The sequence below is a fragment of the Anser brachyrhynchus genome (genome assembly GCF_964034855.1).
Source record: "Anser brachyrhynchus genome assembly, chromosome: 2".
NCBI classification, from domain to species: Eukaryota; Metazoa; Chordata; class Aves; order Anseriformes; family Anatidae; genus Anser; species Anser brachyrhynchus.
The window spans coordinates 98,210,418-98,234,477 of NC_137695.1; the positions used below are offsets into that span (position 1 = coordinate 98,210,418).

Genomic DNA, 24,060 nt, shown 5'->3' on the forward strand with positions numbered 1-24,060 from the left:
GTGTGAAGAGCTACAGAGCTCACTGAGTAGCTACCTACACATGGCCTCTAAGCTGCGCTCCTAGCTCTAATTGTTGTAATTTTTAGTGTTCTTCCTCTTCTACGCAAAAACACACCTTACTTGGTTTAAAAAATTTAAAATATCTGCTCTTCTGAATGACAGAACAGTCTCAGATTCCAGAATTCCATAAAACAGAAGAAAAAATTAATAATAGATATTCATAGGAGAAACCTCTTTCCCCCTTGTTGCCTGTTCCCATCTTATAACACCTACATAACTCCAACATCCTCATTTTGGAAAGTTATGCCATTTGAGAAAAGAGCAAGAAATTTGATTTCTTTCCTAGGAACCAAGCAATCTATATACTGCTATACAAAATGCTCCAGCAATGTTCTCCAGAAAGCTCAGAAAAAACATGTATACAGCTCAAGGCCTTCACAAATGCTGACAAAAACATGCACAGCCTTGCGGCCTTCTTCATTCTGCTCCTTTTGCTTACATTTCTCACATAATTACTGTGGTTTTATGGCAACTCTGCTCACAAATATTCACTTGTATGTATGCTTTTTGAAGGAAGATCTCCATCTCCATTAGAGCAGTTAAAAATACTGCCACAGAGATAAAGTGGAAATAAAAAAGAGCCACCAGCTAGAGTTTATGAATTTAAAATTCCTACTTCACCTAAAGTAAAGGTGAATAATAAAGACATACACCCCAAATAAAACATGTAAATTTAGCCTGACCACGTACATTTAATGTCTGTTACAAAATTTCACTCAAAAATAAATGCATCCTGGAAGACTCTTACACAGTCCATTTTCTCTAATATTGCTAACAACCAGGAGCTGAAGAGAATAATAGTAGAGCTGCTTTATCTTGTAGACAGGGATGAAGATGAGGCAAGGGTAGAGAAAAGAAAATAAAATGATAGAAAACTAAAGAGAATTGCTGCAAGATAAAATTCAGAGGCAGAGAAGAGCACAAATACAAGAAAAAAATGTGAAAACAATGCAGAAAGAAGAAAGGCAAAAAAAAAAAAGAAAAAAAAAGCTAGAAAATCAGATGTATGATCCAAGGAGCCAGTTATTCCACAGAGTATATGACAATGTCCATGGCTTGGTGTTGAAGTGCAAGACTCCCAACCCTGTGAATCATTTCACAAAATTCAAAGTAAACAGAACCTCTTGCTCTACTTCCAACTCAGATTTACTTCTGGGGAGAAAAAAAAAAAAACAACAAAAGAAAGCAAAACCCACTGAATATCACAACTGGTTATGGGGAAAGGAATACAGGAATACACTCAAACAAAAAGCTACAACCTAAGTTGTCTGAGGTTGGACAGACAATGTAAGGTAAAATAAAAACTTTTGACTCTTAACTACCTGTATTAACCCTTCAAACTAAAGGCTCTTTTGGCCCTACAGAGCATCCCTGAGCTATCGTCTGCACTGTCTCACAGCTCTTCCATATACCGCAAAAGGCCTAGTAAAGACTTAGCGCTTGCCTTAAGGTGTTTCTTGTACCCTCAGGGCATTTCTGATGCAAGGACAAAAGGCGGTGGCTTGTCACCCTTACACACAATCTGCTCATGCTACAGTTGGCCTACAAGACACTTACACTGGAGAGAGTCCAGGGAATATCTTCCTGAGGCAGGTTCCGATGTGTGCCAGCACCTCGTTCACATCCTCCGAGGTCGCCATCTTCATGGAGATGCTGCATTTCTCAGTTTCCATAATCAGCTGTAAACAAGAGGGCATGAGGGCAGGAACTGGGTGTCATCTAATTCATATCCATCGAAAAAGGACAGCATTTTGAATGTCAGCTGAATGCTTTGCATGCCAGCAAGGATCTGTTATTCTGTAATACACGACATGACAGTGTTCCAGGCAGAGGTTCTGAGCTTCTTGCATGTACAAGAACTGCGTACTCGAACTTTGCTTTTCCTAAAAGTGCACTGCTTCCCACGGGAATAAAGGCTTCCAAGGATCTCGACCTCAGTTAGCACTTCCAAAACCAAGAACTTTTCACGGTATTGTCCTGTTTTGAACCACATCCCAGAACACCAGGAGAAGTGAGCGCAGCCTGACAGGAAACTATTGAACAAACAGGGCCTGCTTCCTCGAGCAAAAAGGGAAAGTCTTTAACAGCTGCAATTCTCCGGAAAAGCTCTAATGCTTTGATCTGCGCTGTTTAAGAAAATGTTAGGGTAATACAATGTCCCAGCTCAAAGGATGCAGCAATTCAGCAAACTTAACGGGCCCCCTGTCTGGGGAATACGTGCTTCAACTAGGCAGGGGGAGAAATAAAGCCTTCTGCTACCCTTCTCTGCCATATACATATATACGTATTTATTTATTTATTTATTTATACACACGCACACATATATATACATATATATGAGTGTTCAGAATACAACTGGATTGCTGTATGACTGACACATCAGGTCTGCTGCTGCTTTTGGCCGTGTAATACTTCTGTCTTCTCCAAAGTGTATATTTAGCACAACCAACAAGTCCAAGTCAAACACTTTTAGGTTAGGTACTGCGTATACAAAATAAGAAGCCTGCTCCTAACATTAGCATTGTCTCTGTACATTTGTACCTTAATCCTAACGGGGACACTGCACAATATGCAACAGAAATTATTATTTTTTAATTGAAACTGGTACTTGGAGCACTTTCAGTTCTCAGTTCACGTCTAGGGTCAGCACCAGGTTAACTCTAGAAGAGGCTGCTTTATCCCAAAAGCACAAGGAGAATCTTCACACCTTTTGCCACTAATTCAACTCCTTTCAGAGAGTTGCTGTCACTCTCCAAAGATGAACAAGTGGGCAACCTCCTACTGTTTTTCATCACCACCAATATTACTACACTACTTCCTACATCACTCTGTCCATTTGTTGTCTTGTACTTGGAAGCTTTCCGTGAGATGCCTAGCATGAGATTAAGTCCTTCAGACATCACAAAGATAACGTGCTTCTTGCAGGAAAATTGCAACACCAACATTTGCCCCACAAGGAATAACCAACGATTCCACCTGCCTTCAGCTATATGCCTTACATGTTTACAACACAAGCGGATGTAAACATGTAAACTTTAAAATTTATTTTAGGAAAACGGTATGCTAAATGAAGCTGCTGAAAATCAGGACTTTCCCTCATAAACCCTGCTACAGCAATGATCTTCTATGCGACTACCGATAATTAGCATTAGCTACCATGGTATTTTATTACCTGAAATAAATAAGGTCACAAAACCAAAGAGTTTACTAATGTCTCCCTATCAAAAAAGTAAACATGTAGACTTGTTTTTTTCCCCTTTACAGAAGGCTTCAAAAGCCATGTTAAAAATATGATATGTTAAATACAAAGAGAACTTTTCAGAGTTCAAATAAAGTGCCAGATGCTACTATTTCTGAAAAAAAAAAAAAAGCCAAATACACATGAACCACATGAAGACTTTGATAAAATTGGACTCAAATCTTATCAACATGTTCATCTTACGAATGAGCAACGTATTAAGTGTTTTTCTTCCTGTCAACTTCTCTGACATTCACTTTTTTGGGGGCACATTACCTGCTGCCAAACATATTTTTTGTTATATACAGTGCTTTATAGAGTAAGCGACGAGAGAAGTCTGTCTGCAATGTATGCAGTAGCATTTGGTTTCACCATAATGGTATACACCACAGAAGTCTTTCAAACTTGAAAACTTATAATCATCCAAGTGATGACTGTAATACCAGCCACCACTGTTTTATTATCTCTGAGAAAAAATATGCACTTACGAAACAAATTAAAACTTGTTCTGCTCCAACTGAGCTATGAAAAAACAGTATTTCTTATCCCACCCGTGCAACAGGTTCCCAAAATTGACTCTTTAAATTCTTATCTCTATTGTCAACTTTACTATCAGCACAAACCCAAGAATTCAAACGTACAACATGCTCACCAGATTGGGACACCTACATGTTAGTGCACTACCTCCTTGACTGGAACAGATTTAGCAATGAGCAAACAAGTGCCTTTTTATCTAGAATATTGCTGGCGGTAACACGTATCAGTGTGTCACAGCCTGATTTCTCTTAAGTCTGAAAACACTCACCTGACCAGGTTTACAGGAAGTTACTCCTTGGATTTCCAAGTAGCTGAAAGTTAGTTCTAACTGCAGTCAAAAAAGAAAACGCCACATTAGTACAAACACTGTCTGATTTTTAAAAGGTTAAAAACGATTGAGCGAGGCTACTGTTTTTTTACGTTGATTTCTGTAATTGATTTTAGATACTTATTAATATCTGATCACATTTCGTACTTAGAGAACACATTTGCTTGTTGCAGGTTCAATTAGAGGTTACAGGGATATTGCATTGAGCATTTTATTGCAAGCTATGAGCACTCTTTACATAAAACGTTTTACATAAAACTTTGTACATAAAACTTTTAACAAGTTTTATGACAAAACTTTACTTTAAAAGGCATCATTGTTTATACAATATCCTAATGATGAGTATTCTTGTGACTGAATAATCATGAAGTAGAATAGTTAACAGCATCACATATTACTCTTTCATTAGTTACACTGAGCACAGATGTGAAAATTTTACTGTGTAGAAGCTGAAGGGACATATGTACACTATTTATATATACATATTAAAAGATATATATCTACTATATACATATATATAATTATAAAAGTAGAAATGCTCAAGACTATCTTAGCATGTCTATAAGTTTGACAGGAAATAGTACATTAGCTTTTCCTGACTGGGTTATCTGGACAACATTCAGGATAGGCAGGGAAGAACAGTGAAGATATTTAATCCAAACGGACCTTTAGAAGAGGTAGAGGCAGGAAAACCCTCTGCTCTGAGGACAAATCTAAGGCTACGGGGAGTTTGCCAAGTTCTAAGTACACAGCCACATGGACAAACATCTTGACAGCTCAGACATGCAGAATGAAACAAATCTCTTGGAGTGAATCAGAACCACAGGGTAAGTCATTAGCATGGTCATTTCCTTTTATTTATCATCAATATCATTGTGATTGTGCAGCCTGTTTGAATTGTATATATGAAGTCTCTCGTACTTTATCTTATCCTAGATTCACAACCAGCGTGCTTGCAGGCTAACCAGCAAACACCATGTTATTCCACCTCTACATTGGCGGCAATCCATTAAAAAAATCCTGAAACACTCCTGAAGCATTCAGTAACCAAATGTGAGTCTAAAGAATGCCCCTGCACAAAGATGGCAAACACAAATCAGTTTCCAAACTTGACAACTAGCTAAGAGTTGTTATTAAGCAAGTATCCACATAGGCTCATTATCGAAGAATTGAGGCACATGAGACAGAAGCAATGAAAGCATCTTCTCCTTGCCCACACCAGTGTGTTGCATTTTTGCAAGAGTAAGACATCCACTTCTCCTCAAGCCTCACTGGTTCCTGATTTCCCAAGCAGGACTGGCATTTTTTCCTGATGACAGCACACAGCCCCATTCATTTCATTCCGACCAGAAAATAATTAAATAAAATCCATAGAAGCTCTTGCTTGTTATTGGTGTAAGCCAGACTACACACGTAGAGTTAAAAGTCTCTTTTTCTCCAGTGCTAATTAAATTAAGCAATTAAACAGGAGACTATTTGACATTTATTTCCCAAAATTGAAATAAAATGTTAGGAAAAAGTCTCTGTGATGGAAATCCTTCATATTTGCAAATTATTTGCTTACCAGATTGAGGGTTCTGCTTTTGCTAATGTGCAAAAATATGCATACGTACACACAATCAAAAATATGTTTCTACCCCGAGAGAAGTTTACACAGATCCAGACACAAGAATACATTCTGCAAAAGTCCTTTCAACTAGAATTAGCTAATACCAGAAAGTATGGCCACATCTCTATACTTAAGCTTCAGTTCATTTTTCTACTTAAACACATGGATTTATAGTCCTTGCTTTGCAGGAAAAACACAGAACACATTTACCTGAAACTATGAAATTATTTTTACAGAATTTCACAATTCATAATCTTATTTATTACCTAAAATTATGTTCTAAAGACTCCTTTTAAAAGTGTGTCTCATTTAGAGACCCTGTAGTTACCAAGACAGCTGATTTCACAGCTTTCAATTTTTTCAATCATAAGGTACTGAAAGCTGGCACTAGAAACATGTTTGCAAACAATTACATACCCAGAAGTACTTCACACACTTATCTGTGGGCCGGATGACACATTCGACTTTCAATAATGTTGCAACTATGTTTTATATAGACTGTAGCAAGAATTAGGAAGCTTTAAGGACTGCACTTCCTTTTCTACTAACCTATCTAGATTAGTGGAAAAGAACTGATTGGACCGCAGCATAAAGTTATGAGCTGACCATAGTAATATCCGTGCTCTAAGGATATTCATTAAGTGGATATTTCACTTAGCCAATCTTTATCACTTTAAACTTTCATCCTTGTTTAGTAGATTAAAGCAAGGGCTCATCAGCGGTGTTTAAAGAAAGGTGAAGCTTGCAATCAGATGTAGTAGTAAGTCACTCCAAACCCACCATCTCTGAGTGCACTCAACTTTGTGAGAGTGCCCTGGAGGAATAAAGCATCTTTGTTGTATGTTCTCAGCTGTCTTGCTAGGAGTGACCGTGTGCTACTTGTAAGGAAGCTCTCAGGCTCAGAAAACTGCTAAGCGGCTTCTGAGTATATGGCAGACTTTAGAAAATTCAGTGAGTTTGGTTAGTCCTTCTACAAAAGAAAAATATTTTCAACCATCCTAATAATTATTGAGATATACTTGTTGAATTTTGACATAGGATCATGAACAGTTTCTTCTGATCATCTTTCTTCCAGTTGTAATCACTGAAGTCACAATTTTGTTAGTACGTATTCTAGATTTCCATGAAAACAGAATGAAGTTCTTCAACTAAGTAACTCCATTAAAAAAAAGAAAAAAAAAAAAAAGGAAAAAAGGCATTTTGAGAGGCACCTGTGATACTAAACTGGAAGCACAGCTGTTTCTTAGCATATCAAGTCCAAGCCTTCAATGGCTTTGTGCTGAATTACAATGGCTTTGCTATGGGTTATTTAACAAGGTCTGTTTCCATGCAACCTGTCACCAACTTCTGTTTTAAAACCAGGCAGTAAACCACTGCAACCCAAAAGCCAACAGACATCTGTCCCACAGGGACAGGGTGATCAAGAAAGGGAAATAAACTTCAGCAGAAATTCAAGCTAGAGGTATCCGATCTGTCAGTCAGAATCTTCAAATTATAGGTAAGGGTGGTCACATATACCAGTGACCATAATTTAAAATCTTACATCAATCTTTCCATTTATTGATCCAGTTATTTCTATAAAGCATATCTACGTATACACATACTTATGCACACACGTGTGTAACACACCTTTATACACATGTGAAACACAACATGGAATGTGTGTCAAATTCACATTCACTAATTCCAAGCTGGACAAGAGATGATCTTCCACATCAGTCATTTTCATTCACGTGGAAATTTTCTCTCACTGCTACAACAGTCACTACAAATTCTTCTAGGAATAATAATAATTCAGTGGCTTTGGTAAGGACAGTTATAAAGATGCTTTTCAAAGTGAACTGCCATCTCCATAGAAATCATTAGAAAACAGGGGAATTTAGTAAAACTCAACATAATTTCTGTCTCCAAATCAACTATATTTCTATTTGACATTAGAAACTCTACAGGGCGTAATGCCAATCAGCTTGTTTGAAACTGTAGCACTACAAAGGTCATCAGACTCATATCTCATTTCATCAAGTTGACGTTTCCAGCCTAATACTTCACCCACCTGCATTTCTAGAAGTTAAAATTCCTCTAAAAACGTTTATGTAAACTGACAACTCATTTAGGGCAGACAGAAACGGAAGCATCATTCTAACAAATTTAACACCATGCACCGTAACAACATTCCTTATTATAGTTTTAAACATATGCACAATGTAACTGAAATATGCTAAGTTTATGCAACTTACATTTATATCTAAAAACACACAATAGTTGTAGAAAAGAAACACAGTAGCTTTACCTTGGTGGGAATCCGAGATGTTAAAAGAAATGCCCGACATGATGCCAAAATCTGTTAAAAAAAAAAAAAAAAAAAGAAAGCAGAATTTGTAAGAAATACTTCATTTATCAGTAATATTATTGAAGAATCTCTTCTAGGAAAATCCTTAAATCAGAGGGAAAAAGCCTCGAGTGGAGTTAGCGACTATTCCCTTTGCTGTCATACACTGAAGGAAGCAAAACTGGGCTCCGATCCAGTACAGCTGAGCAAATAGACTGCTGCAATCTGGTCATCTACCAACTAGTTAGTATAGCATCAGACTAGAAGAAATTTATTTAATCAGTCTCTCGAGGACATCTAATAGCAATCTTAGTGACATTTTAAAAAGAAGCAAGGATAAGAAGTCCTATCAGGAACCGTGGTGCACTTAAATGTGACCAAAATATGCAACATAAACACGATGTTAGTAATATAAGAGACTATATGCAAATATTTTCCTTTGGATACACAGAGTGCATTTCTAGAATGACAATGCAAAGATTTCTCAGTGACACCAACTGCATTTCTTCTCTGGCAAGGACAATGGAAAAACGTGATTAGATTATTGAGAACAGTGACTCTGGGGAGAAAACACAATGAGACTGAAATATTTTAGAAGTTATTGCCAATCGAAATATAATGATATATAGAAGTACCACTTCAATTTCCACGCACAGATCTAAAGCCTCGCAAGAGCAATGAATCACTTTGCAAAACCACAGCACAGCTTCTGATTTACCCACCTATGGAATTAGTTATTGTTGCCTACATTTTTTCCAGCCAAAAAAAATAAAAGATCCCAGTTTTCAGATCTAGATTCACACATGCAGAAGATCAAAACCCCCACAGCACATGTAGAGATTTTCACAGAGCTGGGACCTGCTACGTCCAGTCGTGCTAGATAAACATTTCTCTCCGTACACAGAGGTTAACACAACACATGTCCCACTCAGCACCCAGCTCCTAACATGCTTTAGACGCTTTCAAGTTTGGATTTGAACCTCTGTATCTCAGCTAACCTGCATTACAGCAGGAAATGGTGCCAGCAGATGACAGCAGGGCGGCAGCATGGCAGGAGCAGTGCAGCAGGGACGGGACAATGCCAGGGTGAAACCTGGAGGTAAGCAAGGGAGCCTGGGTGCTTTGTATTGTTCACATCGGCTCCTGGTGGATTTTACATCTAGAACCCAGTATCCTTTTTTTTTTTTTACAGTAACATACCATATCTTGCTAAAACCTCAGAGCACGAACACCGCCACATACTGTTTGATGTTAGCAGAATCTCTCAGAGCTGAAGTGAACAGAGACAGTGCTCCAGTTCAAACTAAGTTTTGGCCACGCTGCTGTGGAAGAGTAATCCTTACCTCCTGCAACACCCATCCACCACCTAAAGTCCCATTTTGCTGTCTGGCACTCCTCTGCTGCAACCCAGGGTGTTGGAGCATCCCGACCCTACCAGACAGACCGGCCTCGTCCCCTTGCACTCACTTTGGGGAGAGAAAAATTCTGTCCTGCTCACGTTCAAGCTGCACGATCACGAGCACTCCTCCACAATCCGGCACACAAAGGATGGGGAAAGGTCTCACAGAATAAAACCTGGATTCCTTCCACTCTTTCACTGCCCTTCCTAAGGACAGCTGCCCACAGTATTTGCATGCAACGCTCCTGGGTATCTCTGGGAAGGATTAAACCCCCAGTCACACCGTTGTGTTAGATAGTGCTGCTTACAAAGGCTCCCTTTAACATGATTACAATAAATGTGATCAGCCCAAGTAGCAGAGGTAAATGCAAACCAGGTAACCAGAAGGCTGTAACACGGTTAATGTTGGAAAAGGATGTTCCAACAGAGCATACGTCAGCGCATCCCCATGTATTGGATGCACCGAGACTCCCACAGTGATCCTGCCAAAGCCAAGCACCTATTTGCCTTAAGAAGATGTATTTACAGACAGAGAACTGCTGTAGGATGATGACTTTTATTCATCCCATAAACAATTCTTGAGCAATAAAACTGTACAAAAGCAGCCTGAGCCCTTTCATCCAGTAACACTGGGATTTCTACAGTTTTCACGCTTGGGACTGTCAGAAGCAAGTTAAGAGTTTGATTTTTGCATGAGGTCAATCAGAGACAAGGTCAACTACTACTGCAAAATTAACGTCCCATTTTGACAACAGCAGCACCAGGCTTCTTTCAAAAATGGTAGAATTGGCCAAGAGGAGGCCTGGCATTTATCACGATTTCAGCTGCTAAAAGCCATGAATATGTATACTGACCTTTGACAGGATCAGCATTAGTTCACTGCTCTCTCTTTCTTCCGTCTTTTTTTCACAATTTTATGCAACATCTGCATTTTAACATCAACATGTTTGTTCATGTTTGGAAACACAGTAGCCTCTACCCCAAAGCCGCTTCAGGCTCTTCTGATAAGCTGAGAAGCATTACCAGTTTTTGGTGCCCTTTTTCTCCTTGATCCGGCTGCAGCACACAAATAGCGACTATCAAGATCCCGGCTCGCCCCTTTCTCTGTGAGCAGGGCTCTGCAATATCGATACTGCTTGCAAGGGCAACACAACACATATTGTGGACTGCTTACAAGAATGCATCGCCCCCTCTTCCCACTCTGTGAAATGCAATGCTGGCGCCAAATGCGGAGGCACCGGAGGTGTTTTCACACTCACCGTTCACGTCCCCATCGAAGCACAGAGTTATTTTGCGAACGAAGTCCCAGGTCTCCATGCATTCCTCTAACATGAATAATGAATGTGTGCTTAATTGCATAATTGTCTAGGGCTTTCCAAAGTATCCAGCGGTGCTGGGTTTTATGAATAGCTAGATTCTAGATTTCCTGGAGTTTTTAATTTCTTCCCATAAAGAAAATAAAAAGCAAAAGGTAGCCCCTAGCTACTCTCCAGCAGTTCTCAAGCATTTTACTAAGAGGATTCTGCTACCATTATGCTTATTTGGCACTTGAGGCACCTTAATTACAAGAGAAAGAGTGTCTTGGTCAAAGTCACGTCAAAAAACAGTCGCTCAGAGGAACACTTATCCAGCAGCAGCACAAAGCATGCCCTTGCTTAGGCTGTGCCAGAAGCATTGGCCAGGCACGGTGTTTAATCTCCTTTTCCTTCAGATAAGGAAACATTCACGTGTTCGGCTCACCAAGCTGCGACCCCATTCCTCCATAACCATATTGTTTGGTCACAAGCGGTATTCGATCATTAATAAAGTTAAAAGATCCTGTCAAAATATAAACATATGCAGTGTAAGGACTGATTCTCTAACACACCTGTATGCCCAAAGACTTGTAAGTGACTGATGTGACAGGGATCGAAGCAAGCAAGCACACCCAGGCTGCTGCTGCGTGAAAGGGACGATAAAGGAGAAGTATATTTAGTGTGCAGTCGCTTCAGTCTGTCTTCCTACTCTGCCTTTTTTTAAGCACAAAGCAGAATCATTATTTGAATGTTAAATGACTCCTACTCACACGCAGACACCCAAAAGTTGACGATTTCTTACTGTTTTTATCATTCTCAACTCTGAGACACTCACTCCACCTCTAAATGTATAGGAAATAAGTTAAAATTGAAAATTAATTTTGAAACATTCACCAAAAACATATCCTGCAAATTATTTCTGCAGAGATTCATGGCCTACAAGGTCAACTTTTATTTACCAGAAAAAATAATTTGCTTCAGTAAATACAGTTTGAACACAGATCCTCAGTGAGTGCATCAACAGAACAAATACACAGATGCATCTTGAGATTTATTGACAAATTCTAGCCATATTTTGGCACTGTAAGTTTAATTACCAGGGCTGCACTGGATTAACCCAGCAGACTACCTGTCCATCAGTCTTGGGAAGGTCGTTAGTTGCTCTAATGCATCTGTTTTGCCAGACAGACCACAGCAAATCCAGCAACCTCATCTATATTTAAAGTGGTTTCAAATTCTCGAGCAAATGAAACAAATCTTTTAAAAACCACTAGGCTTCTCAAAATGCATTGGAATAAAGAGTTCTGGAAAACTCAATGATGATGTACACAGTGACCATATACACGGCTTTGTGATGAAATAAAACAACATGAAACAACCCCTGCACTTCACTGGCCATGGGAAGGGGCGTGATGCTAACCCCATTCACCCCATGGTTGGAAACTGCCATTTGCTGAAATGTTTATGAATAAATAAGTAAAAAAATAAAAGCCAACTTCTTTTCTCTTGCAGAAAACTGATTGACAGACATCTAAAAAAACCTTTCTAATTTTCTGATCAAATGTTGCAGTTTTACCTCTTAAAATACACTCTCTGATGCCTTCAGATCCTTTTCCCCCTAACATTTGCCATTTTGTCAGCCTCAAACTGCTTCAGTCTCTTCCATCACAATTTACTTCATGAAAGAAGCATTTGTGACAGGCTTCCTTATTTAGAAATACATCATTTAGAGAATTCCTTGAAATCCAGAAGACAGTCAATATTTTTTATATACTTCGCAGTTACACCATCCCTGTTTTTGTCATTATTCATTATCATAATTATCCCAGATGTGATTATTTTTCCAGTTTCCATGCTTACTAGCTGCTCTATGATTTCTATCAGAAGCTCTCCATTACCGCTACTGGTTCAATATCTAATGCATACATAATAACATGAAGTAAAGCAGCAGCACTAATATACGTTTTGTTTTGTTAATATATGGACGAATCAATACGTGTTAGGCCATCCAGTCTCTTTCGGTCCCTCTAGGATGGCCTGTTCATTTCCTGTGCTGCATGTCTGACTTTGTAAATGCCTCCATCCCGAAGCGACCGGAGTTCGATCAGATAAAAGGCCCTTTCCAGCACTGTGTCAGAGGGATTCGAGAGAGATTTGAGCTAGTTTCGACCAAGGCAATTTCTGCTAAAAGCACCGTGTCTCCCTGTACGAACAGGCTAGCAGACATCCTGGAGGCCTTTCTGGAGGGCTGGCTAGTTCAGGCTCTAAGGGAACACGTGTGTTACTTCAGGGATGGTTTCCCTGTGCCCGCAATGGGCTCCTCTTTGGAGCGCTGGCTCCAGCGGAGCAGCTCAGCTCGAGGCTGTCCCAGGGGCTGTCGGCAGCACCACCTTCACCCGCAGTGCTCCAAGTCCTCCAAGCTCTCATCATTTGGGTTTGGCTACTTTTAAAGTGTCATCTAGGATAAAGCATTGACAAACCTTATCTGCTCTTGTTCCAAGGATGTACTCATTTATCCAGCAGCACTACAGAGGTTTTTCTGAGCTGGGGAACATCCGGAGCACGTGTTCTTGACATTTACCTCTTAGCATTCACTTGCAAACACCACAATTCCTCCCTCCTTCAGTCCACCTCAGCTGTGTTGAACATACTCACGCGGTTTGTCTACAGCATTGATGCCTGTGTAGCTGCCCAAATAACTGTGCAAAACATACCCCAGAGCAGCCCCTCGGTAAGGAAACCTCAGGCACTCTGTACAGGGCACAAATCTTCACTGCTCTTCACTACTGTAGCACTGCGTTAAAAACTGAAAGCTGTTCTGTTATGGCCCATCAGTTTTCCTTCTGTTCATATTTTCTGGACAGCAAAGGATGGTATGGAGAACGGTTGTTAGTTGAAATGGGTTTTTACAGAAAAAAAGTGGGGTCAGATGTCAGAACTGCTGGTAACAAATCCACTGTGTTTCAGAAGTGAAGCATGTTTCAAATTAATTTACAGAACAAGACAGGGAACACCACAAGATGGCACAATGGAGTGCTTCATTCAAATTTACCTTTCAGGCTAAGTTACAGTAGACCTATTTAAATAGAAATGCTTACTAAGCTATTGGAGAGCTGTTCCAATATCCAGAATAGTTTCTACTTCAGAGGCAACAATGAACAAGCCCTCCTCAGAAGAAGAGGTTAAAAAATACACCCTTATTTTAAAGCTGACAAAACGAGGCTTGAATGCAAATAAACAAAAAGGCAAAATAAGTAGCAAAGCTTGAAAGAGAAGCTTGAAACAAACCGCCGCTAATTCTGGCCTGAGAGAGGAAACAATGGGGCATGGAGGTTTGTCAGCAACTTAAAACAAGGTCTCCTGGCCACAACATTTTTTTCATTACCTTGTACAGCTGTAACAACTCTACTATTATCACCTTTAGGCAGCATCCTAGCTTTGAGAATGATTTGTAAAGGGTGCTTCTTTAACACCTGGAGAACAAATAAATATAGACACTCATATATTTCATGTAACCCTGTCTGCAATGTGTAACTGACCTCGCTACCCTGGTACAGGTGAGATCCCAGAAGATGCTGAGACAGGCTCACACCTTTGGGCAGATTCTAGCAATGGCAGCAACGGGAGCACCCCAAGGGCAGCCAGGGTCAGTGAAGCAGCTTGGGTTGTGCTCACCAGTGGTGCAGACTGGACGCCCCGACGTGCACTCGCGACTTTGGTATTGTATCCTACCGTTTTCACTAACTGCAGAGCTGCTCACGCAGTCATGACACGAATTTTCACCACGTTGTGAGCAATGTCCAATACCCAGCGCTGGAGCCAAGGCAACCCCTACAGACTGCAAAACTTCCCTGCTGTTCCTCTCACCACACAGCCTGCTCTGAGCCACGAAAACAGGAAACGGAGAGCTGCAGCATTTTGCTCCACAGCTGGCACAGAGAAGGGGGGAATAACACACGTTACTTTTTAACTTACCAGTGAGCCATATAATCCGAAAGGGGTTTTCCTTCTGTGTCTCTGTTACACACGAATAGCTCTCTAGCACATTAGTGTGAATATATGTTCATTTTAGATTTTTTTTTCCACTTTCGCTCACCTCTATACACAGACAAAACAGATTCACTGCTGAGGTGCGCCTTGCAAAGCACTGTGTACCAGAACACATTTCCCACATATTAGCCTTCCACAACATCCACGCCCCCAGTACTCATTTTAAATAGTAGGTAAAAAAAACATGCAGGTGACATGTAACTCAGAAGACCCTGGACTCCAGCATCTTCTGTGTAAACATTTTTATGCTCTGGCATTATTTCTTTCCATCATAAGAAGAGCGCATTTTCTCTTCTGAAAAACCCTAACACTACCTACCCCCGGCATTAACAGCAAGTTTCCTTGTGCACTTTTGAGCACCTGCTTTCGGTTTAAGCCTCTGAAAATATAAGGGACTGAACAACACAAATGTCTGTACACCCTTCTTCTCATCCTGAGTCTCTTTCTGGGTTAATGGACAGCAGATAAGACTGGAAGCAGTTTGATGGGCTGCATATGATGCTGTTTCTATGCAGAGGAAGCTGGAAATAGATTTTGCTTCTGCAGTACTTTTATTCTTATCTTCTTTAATTTCATCTTGCAGAAATGCCATATTAAATATTTTGCAAACGGGGTTCTTTGGAGAGAGGGTTGCTCTCTTTGTAAGCATGCTATACACAACCCCTATGAAAAATGTTAAAGATCAGAAAACAAAACAGAAAACTTCAGGGACAGGAGAATTGCAATTTGATCCACAATGCAAGCATTTTATAAGAAACTCTTCCATAACCATTTGCATTTGGCTTTTAGTTATCAACAATTATATGAAGATTCAATTAGTGAAGTGCACTTAGCTCCACTTAATATTAAAATATATTTTAGATTGTAAACTATGTTCTATTTAGACTGTAAGCCACACTTCCCAAAAGTAAAACAAACAAGCACGGTAAAACAATTTTCCTCAGTACCCAGTGCCATAAACCGCAGTCTCAACAACCTTAATCTTGGATAGTAGCAAGAATTAAGGGACAGTAAAAGATGTCTGTTTAATAAATCTGTAGAATTAAATCCCACCCCTCAATATCCCAGGCAAACTGAAATACAAAACCAAACCAATGGGTGGAAAACCTCCAAGCCAAGACAGCTCTTTCCTAAAGCAGCCAGTGCTGAGTGTGCAAGCCAACACCCTCTTCCTGAGCATCTCCAGGGGGGGTTACTGAGGATCTGCTCCTCTACATCACTTCAGCAGCTTCAATGCAGTCCTCAGGTGCACTCTGATTTCTTTTTCCTGCTTTTGCTTCTCCACAGAACCCTTTTTCCTTCTGTATAATACAAAGTACACATTGGCACTAAAATGACTATGACAGCCACTCCATCCTTAATCATCTGAGGTATGCTGCAAATCTTCATCTCTTTTTATATTGGCATCTTAAGACTTTCAGTGTCTCAAGGGAGGAATGGTGCTTAGTGCTGGAACCAGACGCTTGGTGGTTTAAAAGCCTTAAAAGCCGCCACTATACTCCCAACCCCCAAACCTGGATTTTTGTTAAACTGTTTCACATCTTTTAAGAAAATCATTTTAGAGCTAGTTTATTCCTAGGGTGTCACATTTCCCCTCTGCTAAAGAAATCATTTATTTTAGAGCTTAAACGTGCCTTCCAGAAATGGGAAGAGAAGGAACTACTCCCTCTCCCTCCACGGGAAAGCAGAACTAGCAGGGTCCCATCCCTCTCACTGCCCATTGCCATCCCCTCACACAACAGCTTTCCCACAGCTCTGGGACCTTATTTTTAACCCCTGGGAACTGATGACGGCTGAGGCATCCTCTGCTGGCTGAACCAGTGCTGACTGCACTCACCCAGCAGCTTGGCCAGTTAGTAACTGGCGCTTCCTGAGGAAAACACAAAAGCTCCTTTGGCAGACCTGTCACCCTTACATGCACAGCAGCCATAAAAAACAGGTATGAGCAATGGCCCCACTGCCCCCACATAGGTCCAGCCCTGTTGTACGGGCACGCTGTCATACAGAAGAGTTTCTTTCTTATGAAATTCTGCACCAGTCAGATGAATCCCAGTTCGCACTCCCTCCACCTGCGCTCAGCTCTGCACGTAATAGTTTAGAAATCTGCGAGCAGGAAACCTGGAGGCTAGGTTTGCAGATTCAGGCAGTGACACAGCTGAATGCATTTTCTTCCAGCTAGACGGAAATTCAGGAATTGCCACATTCCAGAAAAGCAATTTTGCCTCCAACGTCCTACAAAAACTGCTTGCAGGGTTTCACCCCAGTCCCCACAGATACACTGCCCTGTCTGCCTGAGAAGCATTCACTGCATGGACTGGGCAAAAACCTCTAAGTAACTGTTGTCCCAGGGTTATTATTATATGTACTCATTTTTAAAAGCCATATACGTCAATTATCTAAGTGTTTATTATCAAAAATGAGTATGTTCCTGTCCCACATAAAAGATATTTTAATGCTTTCTACTTTTGTAAGGATTTTTCTTAAATGTGTCACACGTTACCAGTGCTTTATTCATACAGATTCTTATAGAGTACATTAACCTGACAAGATGCATGTAATAACAAAATATCCCTATTTATTTTGGAAGAACATTGACTTATAACGGCCAAATGGAGATTAAACCTCCAAAAGTGGCAGAAACCACTCTAAAACTTTAAAATTACAATACATCAAATGTAAAAGCAACAAATAATTCTGCTCTTTGACCTTAGAAGTCAAGTAGAAGGTATTATGCTTGTTACCCAAAAAAATCACCAGAGCCAGCTCTGCCGGCTATACAGAGGACACTAATGCTTTATAAATTACCTTTGCCTCTGAAATTAAAAAAAAAAAAATCAGAAAAAAAAATACCAGCTTTCTTTCAATAAAATCTCCACAAGACTCCGATGCAAAGGCCTTCTACGTCAAACTGTCTGTAAGATCACTTCTGTGGGTGAGGAGTTTTGGTTCTGTAAGCCATGAGCCACATGCTTGATGCTTCTTAATCATTGTTCATTTCAAAACCATGGCACAAGAGTCTCGAACAAGAAGAGAGCTATTTATTTTAAAAGCTTACTTCACTACAGCAGCCTTAAACCACAGACTCGCCCTGTCAGTACAAGAAACAGAAGTGTAAGGAGAACTAGATCCTTCCCGGCTTGCTTCCTGCATGTCAGATGCTAATTTCAAGAGATCGCTCCTGCACGCACCCTAAAATCAATCCAGGGTAGACAGCAGGGATTCAAAAGCGGTAATTAAAAAGCTGACACGAGACCACAGAAAAGAGGTGAGGGTCAGGACCCGCCTGGCTCAGCGGCAGGGTTTGCGCTGCGGCCACTGAGCCCAGCTGAGGTGGGAGCAGCTCCCCCAGCCTAGGCCCCGTGTGCCACCAGTGCCACAGGATGGGCCCAGCACAACCACAGGCCAGCCTCGCCTGCGGGCAAGTCAGTGATCCCAACAGACCTAGGTTAGCTGAATGAGACAGCTCAGCTACCAACCAACAGCAGTAGAGCCACAGGAGCACGGTGCTCTAGACGAGCTAACTGTCTAGAAACTCCCATCCATGGTCTTCTAAGTGAGAGCGAGCTCTGCCCTGCTTGAAGTCATCCTGGTTTTTGAGATACAAGCTAGGAAACTCATGGCTTCCTGGAAGATGACAACACAAGTGACAAGGCATCCTGACAATTTATAGCCTGCCCTTTCTAGGCTCCTGTTTTTCCAAACAACACACTCCTGCTATTGACACAGCTCCACTAATGATGAAAACAGCGAATTCATACAGACAAAACTCCAAGGAGCCAGGATCTATAAAACTTTAAGCACACGATCCCTAGGACTGTTTTTGCTGCCTGTTCAATAATATGGCTAAAGATGCTGTTTCTCCTACTACGGGAGAGGTATTGCTTTCAATAAAGCTGGGAAGCGTTCACATGAAATTCAACACTCAATAGACAAAACTTCATGTGCTTTTTTCAACGCTTTACTTTTTTTACAACTCTGACATGGGACATTTACACGCACCATTTGTGTCTTTTCTTTGTTCCTGAGGTACACAGTTAACTAAACCACTGGTGTAAAAAACACAAAACGAAACAACAACAAAACCACAAAGGCCATCAGCCCACTACAGAGAACCTTTGAACACAACTTTAACCCCAGCATGTTATCATCGTAGCTTCAAAGCCAATGTAAGTGAGAGAAAACCAGACAAGAATCATAAGTATTGCTGTTATTACCCACCCCCCCCCCTTTTTTTTCACTTCCAAGTTGAGGTTTCTTTGATTCTTAATGCTGGTGAATGGGGTTTCTTAACTGCAAGACCAAAACCAAATGTTGGTAACAATATTCCACAATAATGTGGAAATGCTTTCCCTTCAAACCAACTACTGCAAATGTTCATTTTTTACTGTGGAGGCCATCCAGTTGCTACTGATGCCTTTTCTTGTCATATTTTATTTTCAGGTGTGATTTTTATACTTAGTTTAGGTAGAACAAGACCTCCTGAGTAAAGCTATAGTTTGATTTACAAACAATCCATCTCCACCTTCAAGACCAATGCCTGCAATTGCAAGTTTAAGTTTACACCAGTTATAAAGAGTGGTACTAAGATACACACACCAATTTAGCTAAATTTGCTTCTAATGTAACTATCATTAGCCTAACAAAATTCTCAATACCATTGATCAGCTATTGCTGGATTTATAAATCATCCATCAATTAACAAACTTGACTCAGTCAATTTTGTTCATCTTCTCACACAAGTCAGAAAGAAAATGATAATTCATTCAAGCTGTCTAAATTGTTGATCAATATATGTAAGTTATGACTTCTCAAACCACTTAATTTTTTCTCTTCTCAAGATCCTGTCTAAAATTCTAAACATTTTTGTTGTTGTTGAGCTTTGATCTTTCCATCAAGAGAGAAATATTGCCCAAATAAAAATTGAATTTTAAAAATAATAAATTTTAAAAGCCTTTGAATTACACACATCAGCTTCCAAACGCACCGTGGATGGAAGATCCACAGTCTATGGACAATCCATGGTCTTATTAACTGGTTTGCAGAAAATTGTACCCAGCAAAGCACCAGATACATTGAAGATTTGAACTCCACCCACACACAAACTCTTACATTACCGAACTATTAACGCCGTTATTCAGATAGCACCATCAGTGATGTCAGTAAAATACAACCCCAAGACCTTCTACAACACTGGAAACATGGAAACAAAAACCCCACTGCCTTGTTCTACCTTCTGTTTCTTCTAGGTCGGGGTCCTGTGATCACTCTATTTGTCTACACCAACATTTTTTATTTTCTTGCACAGACTGGATAGAGATGTCTTCTCTCTCCCTTTCTTAAATCCTAGCATTTCTTACACAGAAAATGCACTAAGAAATGAAGACAAGAAGAAAGTACCCATGTCAACATGTCTGTAGAGGCATTTTGACTTTCAAAACTCCATCACATTGCAGAGTTCCCAGTAATCCTGAAAGGGCCACTATTTCCTGTTGGCCATTTGTTAGAAAATAAATAAAGAGATCTTCTGCCCCCAGGTGCAAATTTTTCTTAAAGTAGAGGTAAGGGAGAAGGAACCAACAGGACACTCTATTTATATCTACCTCACGCTGAGCAAGGAAGCTCCAGGGGATGTTATTTTGATCAAGCTAGGGCACTACCCAATGTACTTAAAAGAATAAATAAAACTGTCTTTTTACCTCAAACTTAGCGTACATTATCACAATCATAAAGTATATAACATAGACGTGATTAAGGCCCAAATTTTAAAATGCAGATGCCAGAAGCAGGTAGGCATAACCCTTTGAAGAAAAGATGCCCAATACCAGGATTTTTACTTTTTCTGCATAACAAGTTGTATCTATACCTTGAATAGATGTGACTGTGAACTCTACAGGTCCAGGATACACTTCAGAGACATATTTTCAACTGGACCAAAATAGACTTGGAAATGAAGGAGAAACACACCAAGCCTTCAATATTTCACTCAGACTTTTTTTTTCCCCCAAATGAAAACAGATAACATGACCAGAGAAACCAAAACATAATATGGGTTACAGAGACTGAGTAAGGGGGTTCTCAAAAGGGTTAATCTGTGCCAAGTCAGACTGTCCTGATTTAAAAGCTGTGAACACATGACATGTCTTAGAGACTCAGCTCTCTCCCAAAGGCAAGTTCACCCTGGGCTAAATTTGTCACCTTTCATATGCCTACATTTCAATCCCAGTGCACTCAAATCTTATATTTTCAAATGCACAGCCTGCCCTTTTGTCTGCAGCTGTTTCAGTGCTATTTGCACCAGGTTTATGCCTGGAGGTTCGCCCCCCTGTTCCTGTGCCCCTAGCTTGAGAAGCCCATAATTGGCAGATCTGGGACACTAAATAATTCTTACAGAAAAGCCAGGAAGCTTCTAAAACCAACAAAACCAACAAACAAAACAAAAGAACATCTCGGGGGGGGGGGGGGGGGGGGGCGGAAATGAATGAAAAACAGACAAAAAAAAAATAATAATGTTTATTTCCTGGTCACTTTAACTGGGGAACATTTGATCCTCTGAACTGACTCAAGTTAGAAACATACTGCTTTTCAGTAGCAATCACAGCTAAATTCATACCTTGTATTAATACATAGAACTGCTTGAAGCACAAGGAACACTAAATAAGCCTCAACATCCATCTTCTAGGTCACACATGAAGCAGTAAAAGAGCTAATTAAAAGGTCACATGCCAATATGCAGCCTTACCATGCAGTTTCATAATACATCTCATCCAGTGTAACGGCAGGGCTATCACTAAAAGAGCAAATCCTACCACTTTGCTCCAGTACCAGCAACGACACCACCACCCAGCCACCTACTCAGGTCCGCTCATCTGAACAGGAGCTATCATATACATGTACACCAAATCAGGTCTCCGTGAGAGTTAAGTATCTGCACTTGGGATTGCAATCAATCCAGATTAAATGTGGCATAACAGTGCATTGTGAACTGCTGTGGCAGTTCCAGATAGAGCCCAATGCAAGTATGGATGCCCAAGTCAACGTCACCCACCCTGTCAGGGAAGCAGCAACCTCTGCCAAAGGGGAAGATGACAAACAGAAGTGGGCATTTCCAAAAATTAGCACAATTAAATCATCCAGAGCTTGGCCACTTTGTATTGGAGGGAGGGTCCTTGCTAAGGAGCTGGACAAATCCAATGATTTTAATTGCCACCTTTTTGCTTTTCTACGTGTTGTCTTCAAGAGGACAAACCCACAAAGAAAACAGCCCAGGTTCCTTTTTTTTTTTCTCTTTTTTTTTTTTTTTTAAGAAAGGAACAGATATGAGGTGGGTATTTTTATTGCAGAAGAGAGCAGAAGAGGGAGGGTGATGCAACTGCAATTCTAGATAAGCCAGCAATATACCACAGCTGGATGACTTGGAGTCATTCTGTGATTTAGGTACATAGACCAAGCCCTGGCAGCCCTCCACTCTGGTAATTATCATCTGGCAGCTCATCCCCAAGCACTGTAACAGACACAGAAGCCTCATTTGGAGATGTCTCCTCCGATAAGTCTGGCAAAGCCCTTGTACGTCCAAAGGGCTGCAGTAGAGGAACCGTGGAGGTCCCGGAAGGAGTAGCAGAGGCTGGAAGCTGGAACAGCAGGTCAGGAGGGCACTGGGGAGCACAGGAACAAGCCCACACAGAAGGGTTCACATATTTGTTCAGCCACTAGAACAGTCAGTACCATTTGGGCTGGTTAACGTTAAAAAGAAAACAAAAAGTCACCCCTTCCTACAATGGATAGAAGATGAAAACGCTGTATGAATTTACACTTCACGTTTCAGAAGCACCAGAGTGAAATCCAGCTCTGCTGACACTGTGCTACCACATCATATTCATTCTTTAAGAGCTAGCAGCCTCTTATCCTAATTTACTGGGTACCTGCTCAGAGTATCCATAGCCTGAGCTCTGAATTTCAATTCGAGAGTTAATTTGAATGCAGAAGCGAACACTTGTCCTGTCAGCCCTTGCCCGTTCTTCAGAGAAAGGAAGCTACTCAGACATGTTGCATAACTGCTCATCGGCATAATCAAAGAGATTGGACAGTAATTGGAAGGCTAATACCACTTCTTCAAATAGGTGCAAAAATATACTGTGAAAAGCCTATTAACAGCATAGATGAGGAGACATTCAACTCCTCTCAGTGTCAGAGCTTCTACATCGTTCAGAATAATTTAGTGCAGGATCCAAAGAAAATGTTCTCCCATGTGTATTGATGCTAATTCACAGAATTGAAAAGCAAATTCAAGAAGACTGAAGAAAAGAAATGAGTTAACTGTAAAATAACCTTCAAGCTTGGGCTAATTAACCTGGTAGCATGCCTAGTTCATATGCCCTAACATACATAAAGCATGTCATCTTGGTCAAGTCAGTTGTAATGCTGGCACTCCTGACAGTTCCCAATACACAAGTGGTTTATGAAGTGTGCTTTTAGCTTCCATTTAGGCTATCACTTCAGCCAAGACAAGTACATTCACACTTAAGGCAGTTTTCTAAAAGGTTCATGCTGTTTTAAAAAAAGAAAAAAAAAGATGCTTTTAATCACAAAAATGTTTGACTATGCTCACACAAAGTTTGTTTTGCTTGCAATGGTCACGTATATGGTACCCTCGACAGCATCACGGAAGAAGACATTGTTTCCACTGAGACTATGAGACAAAAACTTGTCTGATACAAGAAGTATAGATTATGTATTCAGATGGTGAAGTAGAAATGGAAAACATGAAAGCATACAGCCTGGTAGTCCTCTTACTTCTAATGTAATAACCAAATAGAGGAAAAATAAAATCAAGGCATTTTTCAGATTTCTTTTTTCTCATAGAGTTACATTCATAGAAAAATACACAATGGAGGATGAAAATATATATAAAAAAAAAGTGTACATTTTTCTACAGGACTTCTTTGGTACTAAGTAAGCTGAAAACATCATCACGTTTTTTTTCCAATATTCTTCACAACAACACAGGTAGCAGTCCATTTGTTAGGTATACTTAGCAACTCCTTGCAGATTACTAAAATAGAATTAGCAAAGGCTCTTTCCGTAAAAGGTAACGTGCTTGAGTGCATAAAATCTTACAGAGAATGCAATAAGAGTATTTTAGGTGAGTCTCAGCATGTAGCACCGCTGCAGCTATACTGCTTTCTGATGAGAGCAGTGCAAAAACACACAGCATCTCT

At 40.3% G+C, this 24,060-nt stretch overlaps 1 protein-coding gene across 7 annotated transcripts in view; it reads right to left on the bottom strand.

The window, feature by feature from the left end:
- The window catches only part of CARMIL1 (capping protein regulator and myosin 1 linker 1), a 202,554-nt gene that overhangs the window by 104,171 nt on the left and 74,323 nt on the right, over nucleotides 1-24,060 (bottom strand). For all 7 annotated transcript variants that reach the window (XM_080579348.1, XM_080579347.1, XM_080579345.1 and 4 more), the window contains 3 exons: nucleotides 8,063-8,113; nucleotides 4,104-4,163; nucleotides 1,618-1,739 (listed from right to left, as the gene is read on the bottom strand). In XM_080579348.1, coding sequence (XP_080435474.1) covers nucleotides 1,618-1,739; nucleotides 4,104-4,163; nucleotides 8,063-8,113 — 233 coding nt within the window. The remainder of the gene's footprint in view (nucleotides 1-1,617; nucleotides 1,740-4,103; nucleotides 4,164-8,062; nucleotides 8,114-24,060) is intronic.